This window comes from Protopterus annectens, chromosome 15.part0 (genome assembly GCF_019279795.1).
Source record: "Protopterus annectens isolate FY-2018-M chromosome 15.part0, PAN1.0, whole genome shotgun sequence".
NCBI lineage: Eukaryota > Metazoa > Chordata > Ceratodontiformes > Protopteridae > Protopterus > Protopterus annectens.
Window position 1 is genome coordinate 55,518,146 of NC_056749.1, and position 18,410 is coordinate 55,536,555.

At 44.9% G+C, this 18,410-nt stretch overlaps 1 protein-coding gene across 1 annotated transcript in view; it reads right to left on the minus strand.

The window, feature by feature from the left end:
• LOC122790164 (interferon alpha/beta receptor 1-like) overlaps positions 1-18,410 on the minus strand; it is an 809,243-nt gene that overhangs the window by 539,633 nt on the left and 251,200 nt on the right. The window contains exon 3 of the mRNA XM_044057756.1: positions 14,082-14,211. Within this exon, the coding sequence (XP_043913691.1) occupies positions 14,082-14,211 (130 nt within the window). The remainder of the gene's footprint in view (positions 1-14,081; positions 14,212-18,410) is intronic.

The following is an 18,410-nucleotide window of genomic DNA, read 5'->3' on the forward strand; positions in this document are numbered from 1 at the left end:
ATGGGTATAGAAATTAATGGTTTTAACTTTAAAGAATGTAACAAGATGTTTGATAAATTTGGAATGGAATTCATGGAATTTATTATGACAAGTAATGATAGCAAATTGAGTAGGTTGTTAAAGGAAGTGGAAGAGTTAAATGAATTTATTGTGAACGAGACATATTCTGAAAGGACAATGTATCAGAGCAGCACGGATGACCTCTGTATATTCTAAAATGGTAGATGAAATCAACAATATTGCTGAAATGTTTAGGAAAAGAGGATACTCTGATAATTTAATACAGGACATTTCCAATTATGTCAAAAGAGAATGGGGGAAGAAATACATGCCACTTTTAGGTTGTGATACAATCACCTACAACCACAATGTTAAGGAGAAAGACTCTGACAAAATGAAGGGATACAACCGAGCTTGTATATTAGAATTTAATCCTACTGTGGTTGAAGAAAAAGTGAAAAGGGTTAGGGAAGCAAAATGAGACTTGGGACTATAAGTGTAGAGGGTTACGACAAGCATGAGACCTGGGACTATACATGAAGAGGGTTAGGCAAGCATGAGACCTGGGACTATATGTGAAGAGGGTTAGGACAAGCATGAGACCTGGGACTATATGTGAAGAGGGTTAGGACAAGCATGAGACCTGGGACTATATGTGAAGAGGGTTAGGACAAGCATGAGACCTGGGACTATACGTGAAGAGGGTTAGGCAAGCATGAGACCTGGGACTATACGTGAAGAGGGTTAGGACAAGCATGAGACCTGGGACTATATGTGAAGAGGGTTAGGACAAGCATGAGACCTGGGACTATACATGAAGAGGGTTAGGACAAGCATGAGACCTGGGACTATATGTGAAGAGGGTTAGGACAAGCATGAGACCTGGGACTATACATGAAGAGGGTTAGGCAAGCATGAGACCTGGGACTATACATGAAGAGGGTTAGGCAAGCATGAGACCTGGGACTATACATGAAGAGGGTTAGGACAAGCATGAGACCTGGGACTATACATGAAGAGGGTTAGGCAAGCATGAGACCTGGGACTATATGTGAAGAGGGTTAGGACAAGCATGAGACCTGGGACTATACATGAAGAGGGTTAGGCAAGCATGAGACCTGGGACTATATGTGAAGAGGGTTAGGACAAGCATGAGACCTGGGACTATACGTGAAGAGGGTTAGGACAAGCATGAGACCTGGGACTATATGTGAAGAGGGTTAGGACAAGCATGAGACCTGGGACTATACATGAAGAGGGTTAGGACAAGCATGAGACCTGGGACTATACATGAAGAGGGTTAGGACAAGCATGAGACCTGGGACTATACGTGAAGAGGGTTAGGCAAGCATGAGACCTGGGACTATACATGAAGAGGGTTAGGACAAGCATGAGACCTGGGACTATATGTGAAGAGGGTTAGGACAAGCATGAGACCTGGGACTATACGTGAAGAGGGTTAGGACAAGCATGAGACCTGGGACTATATGTGAAGAGGGTTAGGACAAGCATGAGACCTGGGACTATACATGAAGAGGGTTAGGCAAGCATGAGACCTGGGACTATATGTGAAGAGGGTTAGGATAAGCATGAGAACTGGGACTATACGTGAAGAGATTAAGGCAATCATGAGACCTGGGGCTGTACGTGAAGAGGGTTAGGACAAGCATGAGACCTGGGACTATACGTGAAGAGGGTTAGGCAAGCATGAGACCTGGAACTATATGTGAAGATGGTTAGGACAAGCATGAGACCTGGGACTATATGTGAAGAGGGTTAGGACAAGCATGAGACCTGGGACTATACGTGAAGAGGGTTAGGACAAGCATGAGACCTGGGACTATACGTGAAGAGGATTAGGACAAGCAGGAGACCTGGGACTATACAGGAAGAGGGTAAGGCAAGTATGAGACCTGGGACTATTCGTGAAGAGGGTTAGGACAAGCATGAGACCTGGGACTATACGTGAAGAGGGTTAGGACAAGCATGAGACCTGGGACTATATGTGAAGAGGGTTAGGCAAGCATGAGACCTGGGACTATACATGAAGAGGGTTAGGACAAGCATGAGACCTGGGACTATACGTGAAGAGGGTTAGGCAAGCATGAGACCTGTGACTACATGAAGAGGGTTAGACAAGCATGAGACCTGGGACTATACGTGAAGAGGGTTAGGACAAGCATGAGACCTGGGACTATATGTGAAGAGGGTTAGGACAAGCATGAGACCTGGGACTATACATGAAGAGGGTTAGGACAAGCATGAGACCTGGGACTATACGTGAAGAGGGTTAGGACAAGCATGAGACCTGGGACTATATGTGAAGAGGGTTAGGACAAGCATGAGACCTGGGACTATACATGAAGAGGGTTAGGACAAGCATGAGACCTGGGACTATACATGAAGAGGGTTAGGACAAGCATGAGACCTGGGACTATATGTGAAGAGGGTTAGGACAAGCATGAGACCTGGGACTATACGTGAAGAGGGTTAGGCAAGCATGAGACCTGGGACTATACATGAAGAGGGTTAGGACAAGCATGAGACCTGGGACTATACGTGAAGAGGGTTAGGCAAGCATGAGACCTGGGACTATACATGAAGAGGGTTAGGACAAGCATGAGACCTGGGACTATACGTGAAGAGGGTTAGGCAAGCATGAGACCTGGGACTATACGTGAAGAGGGTTAGGACAAGCATGAGACCTGGGACTATATGTGAAGAGGGTTAGGACAAGCATGAGACCTGGGACTATACATGAAGAGGGTTAGGCAAGCATGAGACCTGGGACTATATGTGAAGAGGGTTAGGACAAGCATGAGACCTGGGACTATACGTGAAGAGGGTTAGGCAAGCATGAGACCTGGGACTATATGTGAAGAGGGTTAGGACAAGCATGAGACCTGGGACTATACATGAAGAGGGTTAGGACAAGCATGAGACCTGGGACTATACGTGAAGAGGGTTAGGACAAGCATGAGACCTGGGACTATACATGAAGAGGGTTAGGACAAGCATGAGACCTGGGACTATATGTGAAGAGGGTTAGGACAAGCATGAGACCTGGGACTATACATGAAGAGGGTTAGGACAAGCATGAGACCTGGGACTATATGTGAAGAGGGTTAGGACAAGCATGAGACCTGGGACTATACGTGAAGAGGGTTAGGACAAGCATGAGACCTGGGACTATACATGAAGAGGGTTAGGCAAGCATGAGACCTGGGACTATATGTGAAGAGGGTTAGGACAAGCATGAGACCTGGGACTATACGTGAAGAGGGTTAGGACAAGCATGAGACCTGGGACTATACGTGAAGAGGGTTAGGCAAGCATGAGACCTGGGACTATACATGAAGAGGGTTAGGACAAGCATGAGACCTGGGACTATACATGAAGAGGGTTAGGACAAGCATGAGACCTGGGACTATACGTGAAGAGGGTTAGGCAAGCATGAGACCTGGGACTATACATGAAGAGGGTTAGGACAAGCATGAGACCTGGGACTATACATGAAGAGGGTTAGGACAAGCATGAGACCTGGGACTATATGTGAAGAGGGTTAGGACAAGCATGAGACCTGGGACTATACATGAAGAGGGTTAGGACAAGCATGAGACCTGGGACTATACATGAAGAGGGTTAGGACAAGCATGAGACCTGGGACTATACGTGAAGAGGGTTAGGACAAGCATGAGACCTGGGACTATATGTGAAGAGGGTTAGGACAAGCATGAGACCTGGGACTATACGTGAAGAGGGTTAGGACAAGCATGAGACCTGGGACTATACATGAAGAGGGTTAGGCAAGCATGAGACCTGGGACTATACGTGAAGAGGGTTAGGACAAGCATGAGACCTGGGACTATATGTGAAGAGGGTTAGGACAAGCATGAGACCTGGGACTATATGTGAAGAGGGTTAAGACAAGCATGAGACCTGGGACTATATGTGAAGAGGGTTAGGACAAGCATGAGACCTGGGACTATACATGAAGAGGGTTAGGACAAGCATGAGACCTGGGACTATACGTGAAGAGGGTTAGGACAAGCATGAGACCTGGGACTATATGTGAAGAGGGTTAGGACAAGCATGAGACCTGGGACTATACATGAAGAGGGTTAGGACAAGCATGAGACCTGGGACTTTATGTGAAGAGGGTTAGGACAAGCATGAGATCTGGGACTATACATGAAGAGGGTTAGGACAAGCATGAGACCTGGGACTATACGTGAAGAGGGTTAGGACAAGCATGAGACCTGGGACTATACGTGAAGAGGGTTAGGACAAGCATGAGACCTGGGACTATATGTGAAGAGGGTTAGGACAAGCATGAGACCTGGGACTATATGTGAAGAGGGTTAGGCAAGCATGAGACCTGGGACTATACATGAAGAGGGTTAGGACAAGCATGAGACCTGGGACTATACGTGAAGAGGGTTAGGCAAGCATGAGACCTGGGACTATACATGAAGAGGGTTAGGACAAGCATGAGACCTGGGACTATATGTGAAGAGGGTTAGGCAAGCATGAGACCTGGGACTATACGTGAAGAGGGTTAGGACAAGCATGAGACCTGGGACTATATGTGAAGAGGGTTAGGACAAGCATGAGACCTGGGACTATATGTGAAGAGGGTTAGGCAAGCATGAGACCTGGGACTATATGTGAAGAGGGTTAGGACAAGCATGAGACCTGGGACTATACGTGAAGAGGGTTAGGCAAGCATGAGACCTGGGACTATATGTGAAGAGGGTTAGGACAAGCATGAGACCTGGGACTATACGTGAAGAGGGTTAGGACAAGCATGAGACCTGGGACTATATGTGAAGAGGGTTAGGACAAGCATGAGACCTGGGACTATATGTGAAGAGGGTTAGGACAAGCATGAGACCTGGGACTATACATGAAGAGGGTTAGGACAAGCATGAGACCTGGGACTATACATGAAGAGAGTTATGCAAGCATGAGACCTGGGACTATACGTGAAGAGGGTTAGGACAAGCATGAGACCTGGGACTATACGTGAAGAGGGTTAGAACAAGCATAAGACCTGGGACTATACATGAAGAGGGTTAGACAAGCATGAGACTTGGGACTATAAGTGAAGAGGGTTACGACAAGCATGAGACCTGGGACTATACATGAAGAGGGTTAGTCAAGCATGAGACCTGGGACTATACATGAAGAGGGTTAGGACAAGCATGAGACCTGGGACTATACATGAAGAGGGTTAGGCAAGCATGAGACCTGGGACTATACATGAAGAGGGTTAGGACAAGCATGAGACCTGGGACTATATGTGAAGAGGGTTAGGACAAGCATGAGACCTGGGACTATACGTGAAGAGGGTTAGGACAAGCATGAGACCTGGGACTATACATGAAGAGGGTTAGGACAAGCATGAGACCTGGGACTATACATGAAGAGGGTTAGGACAAGCATGAGACCTGGGACTATACGTGAAGAGGGTTAGGACAAGCATGAGACCTGGGACTATACGTGAAGAGGGTTAGGACAAGCATGAGACCTGGGACTATACATGAAGAGGGTTAGGCAAGCATGAGACCTGGGACTATACGTGAAGAGGGTTAGGACAAGCATGAGACCTGGGACTATATGTGAAGAGGGTTAGGCAAGCATGAGACCTGGGACTATACGTGAAGAGGGTTAGGACAAGCATGAGACCTGGGACTATACATGAAGAGGGTTAGGACAAGCATGAGACCTGGGACTATATGTGAAGAGGGTTAGGCAAGCATGAGACCTGGGACTATACGTGAAGAGGGTTAGGACAAGCATGAGACCTGGGACTATATGTGAAGAGGGTTAGGCAAGCATGAGACCTGGGACTATATGTGAAGAGGGTTAGGACAAGCATGAGACCTGGGACTATATGTGAAGAGGGTTAGGACAAGCATGAGACCTGGGACTATACATGAAGAGGGTTAGGACAAGCATGAGACCTGGGACTATACGTGAAGAGGGTTAGGACAAGCATGAGACCTGGGACTATACATGAAGAGGGTTAGGACAAGCATGAGATCTGGGACTATATGTGAAGAGGGTTAGGACAAGCATGAGACCTGTGACTATACATGAAGAGGGTTAGGACAAGCATGAGACCTGGGACTATATGTGAAGAGGGTTAGGACAAGCATGAGACCTGGGACTATATGTGAAGAGGGTTAGGACAAGCATGAGACCTGGGACTATACATGAAGAGGGTTAGGCAAGCATGAGACCTGGGACTATACGTGAAGAGGGTTAGGACAAGCATGAGACCTGGGACTATACGTGAAGAGGGTTAGGACAAGCATGAGACCTGGGACTATACGTGAAGAGGGTTAGGACAAGCATGAGACCTGGGACTATACATGAAGAGGGTTAGGACAAGCATGAGACCTGGGACTATATGTGAAGAGGGTTAGGCAAGCATGAGACCTGGGACTATACGTGAAGAGGGTTAGGACAAGCATGAGACCTGGGACTATACATGAAGAGGGTTAGGACAAGCATGAGACCTGGGACTATACATGAAGAGGGTTATGACAAGCATGAGACCTGGGACTATACGTGAAGAGGGTTAGGACAAGCATGAGACCTGGGACTATACATGAAGAGGGTTAGGACAAGCATGAGACCTGGGACTATACATGAAGAGGGTTAGGCAAGCATGAGACCTGGGACTATACGTGAAGAGGGTTAGGACAAGCATGAGACCTGGGACTATATGTGAAGAGGGTTAGGACAAGCATGAGACCTGGGACTATATGTGAAGAGGGTTAGGACAAGCATGAGACCTGGGACTATACATGAAGAGGGTTAGGCAAGCATGAGACCTGGGACTATACGTGAAGAGGGTTAGGACAAGCAGGACACCTGGGACTATACCTGAAGAGGGTAAGGCAAGCATGAGACCTGGGAGTATACATGAAGAGGGTTAAGACAAGCATGGGACCTGGAACTATAAGTGAAGAGGGTTATGCAAGCATGAGACCTGGGACTATACATGAAGAGGGTTAGGACAAGCATGAGACCTGGGACTATATGTGAAGAGGGTTAAGACAAGCATGGGACCTGGAACTATAAGTGAAGAGGGTTATGCAAGCATGAGACGTGGGACTATATGTGAAGAGGGTTAGGACAAGCATGAGATCTGGGACTATATGTAAAGAGGGTTAGGACAAGCATGAGACCTGTGACTATACGTGAAGAGGGTTAGGCAAGCATGAGACCTGGGACTATCTGTGAAGTGGGTTAGGCAAGCATGAGACCTGGGACTATCTGTGAAGTGGGTTAAGCAAGCATGAGACCTAGGAGTATACGTGAAGAGAGTGTTAGCCTAGCATGAGACCTGGGACTACATGTGAAGAGGGTTAGGACAAGCATGAGACCTGGGACTATATGTGAAGAGGGTTAGGCAAACATGAGACCTGGGACTATACGTGAAGAGGGTTAGGACAAGCATGAGACCTGGGACTATACGTGAAGAGGGTTAGGACAAGCATGAGACCTGGGACTATACGTGAAGAGGGTTAGGACAAGCATGAGACCTGGGACTATACATGAAGAGGGTTAGGACAAGCATGAGACCTGGGACTATACATGAAGAGGGTTAGGCAAGCATGAGACCTGGGACTATACATGAAGAGGGTTAGGACAAGCATGAGACCTGGGACTATATGTGAAGAGGGTTAGGACAAGCATGAGACCTGGGACTATACATGAAGAGGGTTAGGCAAGCATGAGACCTGGGACTATATGTGAAGAGGGTTAGGACAAGCATGAGACCTGGGACTATACATGAAGAGGGTTAGGCAAGCATGAGACCTGGGACTATACATGAAGAGGGTTAGGACAAGCATGAGACCTGGGACTATACATGAAGAGGGTTAGGACAAGCATGAGACCTGGGACTATACGTGAAGAGGGTTAGGACAAGCATGAGACCTGGGACTATATGTGAAGAGGGTTAGGACAAGCATGAGACCTGGGACTATACATGAAGAGGGTTAGGACAAGCATGAGACCTGGGACTATACGTGAAGAGGGTTAGGACAAGCATGAGACCTGGGACTATACATGAAGAGGGTTAGGACAAGCATGAGACCTGGGACTATACATGAAGAGGGTTAGGACAAGCATGAGACCTGGGACTATACGTGAAGAGGGTTAGGACAAGCATGAGACCTGGGACTATACATGAAGAGGGTTAGGACAAGCATGAGACCTGGGACTATACATGAAGAGGGTTAGGACAAGCATGAGACCTGGGACTATACATGAAGAGGGTTAGGACAAGCATGAGACCTGGGACTATATGTGAAGAGGGTTAGGCAAGCATGAGACCTGGGACTATACATGAAGAGGGTTAGGCAAGCATGAGACCTGGGACTATATGTGAAGAGGGTTAGGACAAGCATGAGACCTGGGACTATACATGAAGAGGGTTAGGACAAGCATGAGACCTGGGACTATACGTGAAGAGGGTTAGGACAAGCATGAGACCTGGGACTATACATGAAGAGGGTTAGGACAAGCATGAGACCTGGGACTATACGTGAAGAGGGTTAGGACAAGCATGAGACCTGGGACTATATGTGAAGAGGGTTAGGACAAGCATGAGACCTGGGACTATACATGAAGAGGGTTAGGACAAGCATGAGACCTGGGACTATATGTGAAGAGGGTTAGGACAAGCATGAGACCTGGGACTATACATGAAGAGGGTTAGGACAAGCATGAGACCTGGGACTATACGTGAAGAGGGTTAGGACAAGCATGAGACCTGGGACTATATGTGAAGAGGGTTAGGCAAGCATGAGACCTGGGACTATACGTGAAGAGGGTTAGGACAAGCATGAGACCTGGGACTATACGTGAAGAGGGTTAGGACAAGCATGAGACCTGGGACTATACATGAAGAGGGTTAGGCAAGCATGAGACCTGGGACTATACATGAAGAGGGTTAGGACAAGCATGAGACCTGGGACTATACATGAAGAGGGTTAGGACAAGCATGAGACCTGGGACTATATGTGAAGAGGGTTAGGACAAGCATGAGACCTGGGACTATACATGAAGAGGGTTAGGACAAGCATGAGACCTGGGACTATACGTGAAGAGGGTTAGGACAAGCATGAGACCTGGGACTATACATGAAGAGGGTTAGGCAAGCATGAGACCTGGGACTATACGTGAAGAGGGTTAGGACAAGCATGAGACCTGGGACTATACGTGAAGAGGGTTAGGACAAGCATGAGACCTGGGACTATACATGAAGAGGGTTAGGACAAGCATGAGACCTGGGACTATACGTGAAGAGGGTTAGGACAAGCATGAGACCTGGGACTATATGTGAAGAGGGTTAGGACAAGCATGAGACCTGGGACTATACATGAAGAGGGTTAGGACAAGCATGAGACCTGGGACTATACGTGAAGAGGGTTAGGCAAGCATGAGACCTGGGACTATACGTGAAGAGGGTTAGGACAAGCATGAGACCTGGGACTATATGTGAAGAGGGTTAGGACAAGCATGAGACCTGGGACTATATGTGAAGAGGGTTAGGACAAGCATGAGACCTGGGACTATACGTGAAGAGGGTTAGGACAAGCATGAGACCTGGGACTATACGTGAAGAGGGTTAGGACAAGCATGAGACCTGGGACTATACGTGAAGCAGGTTAGGACAAACATGAGACCTGGGACTATATGTAAAGAGGGTTAGAGCAAGCATAAGACCTGGGACTATACATGAAGAGGGTTAGGCAAGCATGAGACCTGGGACTATATGTGAAGAGGGTTAGGCAAGCATGAGACCTGGGACTATACATGAAGAGGGTTAGGACAAGCAGGAGACCTGGGACTATACGTGAAGAGGGTAAGGCAAGCATGAGACCTGGGACTATACATGAAGAGGGTTAAGACAAGCATGAGACCTGGGACTATACGTGAAGAGGGTTAGGCAAGCATGAGACCTGGGACTATACGTGAAGAGGGTTAGGACAAGCATGAGACCTGGGACTATACGTGAAGAGGGTTAGGACAAGCATGAGACCTGGGACTATACATGAAGAGGGTTAGGCAAGCATGAGACCTGGGACTATACATGAAGAGGGTTAGGACAAGCATGAGACCTGGGACTATACGTGAAGAGGGTTAGGACAAGCATGAGACCTGGGACTATACATGAAGAGGGTTAGGACAAGCATGAGACCTGGGACTATACGTGAAGAGGGTTAGGACAAGCATGAGACCTGGGACTATACATGAAGAGGGTTAGGCAAGCATGAGACCTGGGACTATATGTGAAGAGGGTTAGGACAAGCATGAGACCTGGGACTATATGTGAAGAGGGTTAGGCAAGCATGAGACCTGGGACTATACGTGAAGAGGGTTAGGACAAGCATGAGACCTGGGACTATATGTGAAGAGGGTTAGGACAAGCATGAGACCTGGGACTATACGTGAAGAGGGTTAGGACAAGCATGAGACCTGGGACTATACATGAAGAGGGTTAGGCAAGCATGAGACCTGGGACTATACGTGAAGAGGGTTAGGACAAGCATGAGACCTGGGACTATACATGAAGAGGGTTAGGACAAGCATGAGACCTGGGACTATACGTGAAGAGGGTTAGGACAAGCATGAGACCTGGGACTATACGTGAAGAGGGTTAGGACAAGCATGAGACCTGGGACTATACATGAAGAGGGTTAGGACAAGCATGAGACCTGGGATTATACATGAAGAGGGTTAGGACAAGCATGAGACCTGGGACTATACATGAAGAGGATTAGGCAAGTATGAGATCTGGGACTATACCTGAAGTGGGTTAGGACAAGCATGAGACCTGGGACTATATGTGAAGAGGGTGTTAAGCTAGCATGAGACTTGGGACTATACGTGAAGAGGCTTAGGACAAGAATGAGACCTGGGACTATATGTGAAGAGGGTTAGGCAAGCATGAGACCTGGGACTATATGTGAAGAGGGTTAGGACAAGCATGAGACCTGGGACTATACGTGAAGAGATTAAGGCAAGCATGAGACCTGGGGCTGTACGTGAAGAGGGTTAGGACAAGCATGAGACCTGGGACTATACGTGAAGAGGGTTAGGCAAGCATGAGACCTGGGACTATATGTGAAGAGGGTTAGGACAAGCATGAGACCTGGGACTATATGTGAAGAGGGTTAGGCAAGCATGAGACCTGGGACTATACATGAAGAGGGTTAGGACAAGCATGAGACCTGGGACTATACGTGAAGAGGGTTAGGCAAGCATGAGACCTGGGACTATACATGAAGAGGGTTAGGACAAGCATGAGACCTGGGACTATATGTGAAGAGGGTTAGGACAAGCATGAGACCTGGGACTATACATGAAGAGGGTTAGGCAAGCATGAGACCTGGGACTATACGTGAAGAGGGTTAGGACAAGCATGAGATCTGGGACTATATGTGAAGAGGGTTAGGACAAGCATGAGACCTGGGACTATACGTGAAGAGGGTTAGGACAAACATGAGACCTGGGACTATATGTAAAGAGGGTTAGAGCAAGCATAAGACCTGGGACTATACATGAAGAGGGTTAGACAAGCATGAGACTTGGGACTATAAGTGAAGAGGGTTACGACAAGCATGAGACCTGGGACTATATGTGAAGAGGGTTAGGATAAGCATGAGAACTGGGACTATACGTGAAGAGGGTTAGGACAAGCATGAGACCTGGGACTATACGTGAAGAGGGTTAGGACAAGCATGAGACCTGGGACTATACATGAAGAGGGTTAGGACAAGCATGAGACCTGGGACTATACGTGAAGAGGGTTAGGACAAGCATGAGACCTGGGACTATACGTGAAGAGGGTTAGGACAAGCATGAGACCTGGGACTATACATGAAGAGGGTTAGGACAAGCATGAGACCTGGGACTATATGTGAAGAGGGTTAGGACAAGCATGAGACCTGGGACTATACGTGAAGAGGGTTAGGACAAGCATGAGACCTGGGACTATACGTGAAGAGGGTTAGGCAAGCATGAGACCTGGGACTATACATGAAGAGGGTTAGACAAGCATGAGACTTGGGACTATAAGTGAAGAGGGTTACGACAAGCATGAGACCTGGGACTATATGTGAAGAGGGTTAGGGCAAGCATGAGACCTGGGACTATACATGAAGAGGGTTAGGCAAGCATGAGACCTGGGACTATATGTGAAGAGGGTTAGGACAAGCATGAGACCTGGGACTATATGTGAAGAGGGTTAGGGCAAGCATGAGACCTGGGACTATACGTGAAGATGGTTAGGACAAGCATGAGACCTGTGACTATACATGAAGAGGGTTAGGACAAGCATGAGACCTGGGACTTTATGTGAAGAGGGTTAGGACAAGCATGAGACCTGGGACTATACGTGAAGAGGGTTAGGACAAGCATGAGACCTGGGACTATACATGAAGAGGGTTAGGACAAGCATGAGACCTGGGACTATACGTGAAGAGGGTTAGGCAAGCATGAGACCTGGGACTATATGTGAAGAGGGTTAGGACAAGCATGAGACCTGGGACTATACATGAAGAGGGTTAGGACAAGCATGAGACCTGGGACTATATGTGAAGAGGGTTAGGCAAGCATGAGACCTGGGACTATACATGAAGAGGGTTAGGCAAGCATGAGACCTGGGACTATACATGAAGAGGGTTAGGACAAGCATGAGACCTGGGACTATATGTGAAGAGGGTTAGGACAAGCATGAGACCTGGGACTATACATGAAGAGGGTTAGGACAAGCATGAGACCTGGGACTATATGTGAAGAGGGTTAGGACAAGCATGAGACCTGGGACTATACATGAAGAGGGTTAGGCAAGCATGAGACCTGGGACTATATGTGAAGAGGGTTAGGACAAGCATGAGACCTGGGACTATACGTGAAGATGGTTAGGACAAGCATGAGACCTGTGACTATACATGAAGAGGGTTAGGACAAGCATGAGACCTGGGACTTTACGTGAAGAGGGTTAGGACAAGCATGAGACCTGGGACTATACGTGAAGAGGGTTAGTACAACCATGAGACCTGGGACTATACGTGAAGAGGGTTAGGACAAGCATGAGACCTGGGACTATACATGAAGAGGGTTAGGACAAGCATGAGACCTGGGACTATACGTGAAGAGGGTTAGGCAAGCATGAGACCTGGGACTATATGTGAAGAGGGTTAGGACAAGCATGAGACCTGGGACTATACGTGAAGAGGGTTAGGACAAGCATGAGACCTGGGACTATACGTGAAGAGGGTTAGGACAAGCATGAGACCTGGGACTATACGTGAAGAGGGTTAGGACAAGCATGAGACCTGGGACTATATGTGAAGAGGGTTAGGACAAGCATGAGACCTGGGACTATACATGAAGAGGGTTAGGACAAGCATGAGACCTGGGACTATACGTGAAGAGGGTTAGGACAAGCATGAGACCTGGGACTATACATGAAGAGGGTTAGGCAAGCATGAGACCTGGGACTATACGTGAAGAGGGTTAGGACAAGCATGAGACCTGGGACTATACATGAAGAGGGTTAGGCAAGCATGAGACCTGGGACTATACATGAAGAGGGTTAGGACAAGCATGAGACCTGGGACTATACGTGAAGAGGGTTAGGACAAGCATGAGACCTGGGACTATACATGAAGAGGGTTAGGACAAGCATGAGACCTGGGACTATACATGAAGAGGGTTAGGCAAGCATGAGACCTGGGACTATACGTGAAGAGGGTTAGGACAAGCATGAGACCTGGGACTATACATGAAGAGGGTTAGGACAAGCATGAGACCTGGGACTTTATGTGAAGAGGGTTAGGACAAGCATGAGATCTGGGACTATACGTGAAGATGGTTAGGACAAGCATGAGACCTGTGACTATACATGAAGAGGGTTAGGACAAGCATGAGACCTGGGACTATACATGAAGACGGTTAAGACAAAGTACTGATACTGCAATAATAACAAGGAAAATGAAAAGAAAATATTCCTAAAAAATTCTTTAAATGTCAGAACCAGATTTTATACCTACCCTAATTTCATGACTTCGACTGTATACCGTGTGTTGGTAGAATCATCATCCACAGCACTCCATTTTAGCAGGTTGTAAAAATTTTCAGAAATGATAGTCACATTTAATGTGCGAGATAAAGAAGTGTTACCTGTAGAATGACATTGCAATACAGGTCAGTTTTCCATGAAGTTCTGATTCCTACATATATCACTCTATGCTCCTCCCTTTACTCAAAAAGGCTTGTTTTAGTTTTTTGAAATCCAGTTTCAAATACTGACATTTGCATCTAAAAAACATCTATGCTCAAACTGGGTTCTCCTATTAATAAATAGAACAATTAAGTCGAACTAATAAATAACTGAAAAAATGACCAAAAATCTAAAAAATAAAATGCATTTTAATAAAAAAAAAAAACTACAACCATTTGCAAGTGCTTTCACCTCAAAGGACTTCTTCATAGATTAGTACTAAGCTAACTGCCCTTCCGAGCTATTTTAAGCCTAGCCAATTATCCCTTGTGAGACTCAAACCCTGCACCTTGTGTTTGTAAGGCAAACACCTTAACCATTAGGCCACCCTTCAGATCGAATGAGCCACATATAACAACTAATTATATATACAAACATCACATGGTTAAGTCCATTAACTAAATAGCCAAATAATGCCTAATCTTTTTCTTTGTAAGATCAACTTTAAAATTATCTTTATTATTTAACCCTGGAATGATGCAGCCTTCTAGTTTCATCTGCCAACAATGTTCCTTCTAGTCCAATTCATCTTCTCCATCAAACCTACTTGTACAATTTTTTAGTTGATCAATTGGTAGACACTTAAAAATATATTTTCCTTGAGAATAACGCTTACTCACTTCATTGTTTTTATCACCTATGTGAACGGCATGCACAAGCTCATATATTCTACAGTGGAATTGTCATGCTGTTCTACCTATATAATAAGCAGGACAAGGTAAACAAATCATTAAACAAATCGCATACTTAGATTTGTAAGAAAAATAACCAGCCCAGTCTTCTTATGTCTAATAATCACATCTGAATCATCAACTTTTAAATACTGACAATTAATTCAATTCAGACATTTAAACATACCTTTTATGTTACCTATTTGATGATATTCTCTCATCTTCGATTGGAACCTATCTTTTAAACTACATCCCCTTTTGTTCACAAAAATAGGTTCATCACCCGCTATGATCTGAAACAAGTGAAGTTTTCTCTGCCTTAGGATGCCGTGACAAGATAAAACCATGACAAACTTATAAAAGCCCAACAATAGGATTGGAATTTAAATGAAACAAGTTGCTTGAAAAAATGCTTCCTCTAAAATCTGAAAGGATTTTTAAGTAATTTAAAACTCCACATTTCCCCTGCAGATGACTTTGTCCCTTGTGTCACTACAGCTTATCTAATAATTTCCAGAATTACTACCCCTCACAGTGAAAGACAAATACCCTGCCACACTTACCCCAACAATCAATACAGTATTTTCACTACTGACACAAAGCCAATATTTGACTATCTGGCTCACAACTATAAAGCAGTAGATTGTCAGTATTAATAGAATTTACTTTTAGTTCCTTATGTATTTATTGACATTTGATTACTGCAAAAGTTTGACTGGGTAGTAACCTGTTTTCACTAGAGGCCCAGGGACAAAAGCTCCAAAGTATTACAAAACATTTTAAGAACAATAACTTTACAATCTTCAAAAATAATACAAAAACAACTACAATTTAAATAATTATACCAAATTAGACATAATAAAAAAAAACATTGGTTAAGAATAGATACAAGTATCATAGATATAAAAATAGATACTTCCAGGAATTTCAGTTTTATTACACACTTCTGGTGGTATAGAAACTGTAGTGTATGGGCGAGGTGAACCATCTTAGCTATCCAAGCACAAGTCATGGTCAAAATTCCTAGAGGTGGTACAAGCCTTATTTCACCCAGAGAGAATACATTGCTGTGTAAAACAGACATGAATAACCAATTACAGGTATGTTGCATTACCGGTAAGAAGTCAGTTAAGCATCAGGGAGACAAGAAGTGTCAGAATGAAAAATCACAACCTTATCTGAATGGTGTAGAGGAGGTAAGGTGGACTGATACAGCATTACATGAGCTGATGAAGATATATACTATGATCATATGAGTAACCAGACTGATATGGCATTGCATGAGTGCATAAAGACATGTACTATGACCATAAGAGTAACTGGACTGATGTGGCATTGCATGAGTGCATGAGGACGGGTACTATGACCATATGAGTAACCGGACTGATGCGGCATTGCATGAGTGCATGAGGACAGGTACTATGATCATATGAGTAACCGGCCTGATATGGCATTGCATGAGTGCATGAAGGCATGTACTATGACCATATGAGTAACCGGACTGATATGGCATTGCATGAGTGCATGAAAGCATGTACTATGATCATATGAGTAACCGGCCTGATATGGCATTGCATGAGTGCATGAGGACATATACTATGACCATATGAGTAACTGGACTGATATGGCACTGCATGAGTGCATGAGGACAGGTACTATGACCATATGAGTAACTGGACTGATATGGCATTGCATGAGTGCATGAGGACATATACTATAACCATATGAGTAACTGGACTGATATGGCATTGCATGAGTGCATGAGGACATATACTATGACCATATGAGTAACCAGACTGATATGGTATTGCATGAGTACATGTACTATGACCATATGAGTAACCGGACTGATATAGCATTGCATGAGTGCATGAGGACATGTACTATGACTATATGAGTAACCGGACTGATGTGGCATTGCATGAGTGCATGAGGACATGTACTATGACCATATCAGTAACCTGAAGAGGCATCTGTTGTGTTAGATTCTTGTTAGGCACTGCATGTTAACAAAATATTGCATATGAGAAAGATCTGTTATCCTCTATCTAGCTATCAGCGGAAATTATAAGCTCCATTTACAAAGTTCAAATGAAAAGACATAGAAGTGGGAAATGGGGTATATAGCAAGCTTAAGTACACTCAGGGGGGAAATGCAGCTTGGGAAGATAGACCAAACTGTTTACCAGAGATTGGTCTTCATGTGTTTTTTATGTATGGATAGATCAACAGCTAGACAGATAGATACATACATAAAACATGTTTTTTTCTCGGATATATTTTATATATATATATATATATATATATATATATATATATATATATATATATATATTTATATATATATATTTGGTTCTACCTGACTTCAGAAGATCGACATCGAAGAAGACGGGATGCCGAAAGGCTGTGTGAGTATGATAGGTGGGTTAAGTGAGTTAGGGTTAGGGAGGGTGGGTTAAGTGAGTTAGGGTTAGGGAGAAGGCGATAGGGGGGTTGGTTAAGTAGGTTTAGGGAGGGGGTGGGGGATGAGTTAAGTGAGTTAGGGTTAGGTTAGGGTTATATGGAGGGTGGGTTAAGTATGAGAAGGGAGTTAGGGTTAGGGAGGGACCTTAGGTTAGGTTTAGTGTGGTGTGTGTGGTTTGTGGAATGGGGATGTGTTTTGTTTAATTATTATGGGTGCAGTTGCAGTGTATGGGTTTGTGTACCGTCGGTTATTTCGTTATGTGTGGTTTATGGACTGTCGAATATGTGGTGTCGGTGATGTGGTTGTCGGTGTTGTGTGGTTTCGACTATGTCAGGTAGAACCATATATTTATATATGTGTGTGTGTGTGTGTGTGGATTCCTATTAGAACAGTGAGTTTCACTTTAGACAAATGAAATGCATGCTGGGATGTCATGCTCATCACCCACTTCAGCTGTTTTTTTTTTTCATTTTTCTGTAAGGTTTTTGTAGATTGCACAGGGATTGTACATGAGTAATAGTCTTGTGGTTGTTGGCAGGTTTAATTGTGCTTGTGAACTGTGGATTTGTGTGTATATCTGGATGTTTTGAATGAGTTCTTTTGTTTGTTTGTTTTTCTTTTTTGTGAGTGCCAGTCTATGTACCATTATACAGGTGGATGACTGTTGCATTATCTTGGAATCAGCATATACACATATATAATGGTTGTAGGGGTGTAGGGGATATAATGATGGCTTGTCTCCCCCCACAAAATTTCTTGTTTTCTCTTTTTGACAGATGGAGAGTCGATATGTGTTTTTCAGTGCTTTGGCTCCCAATGTTTTTGTTGAATTCTGTGTCATAAATTCATATTTAACATTATTCCTAGCCTTTAGCTAGATATTGGTATATCTATTCATTACTATGTTTCATATTGTATGTATAGCTAATGTTTGCTGCAGTGTGTATTATTTGCTATTGTATGT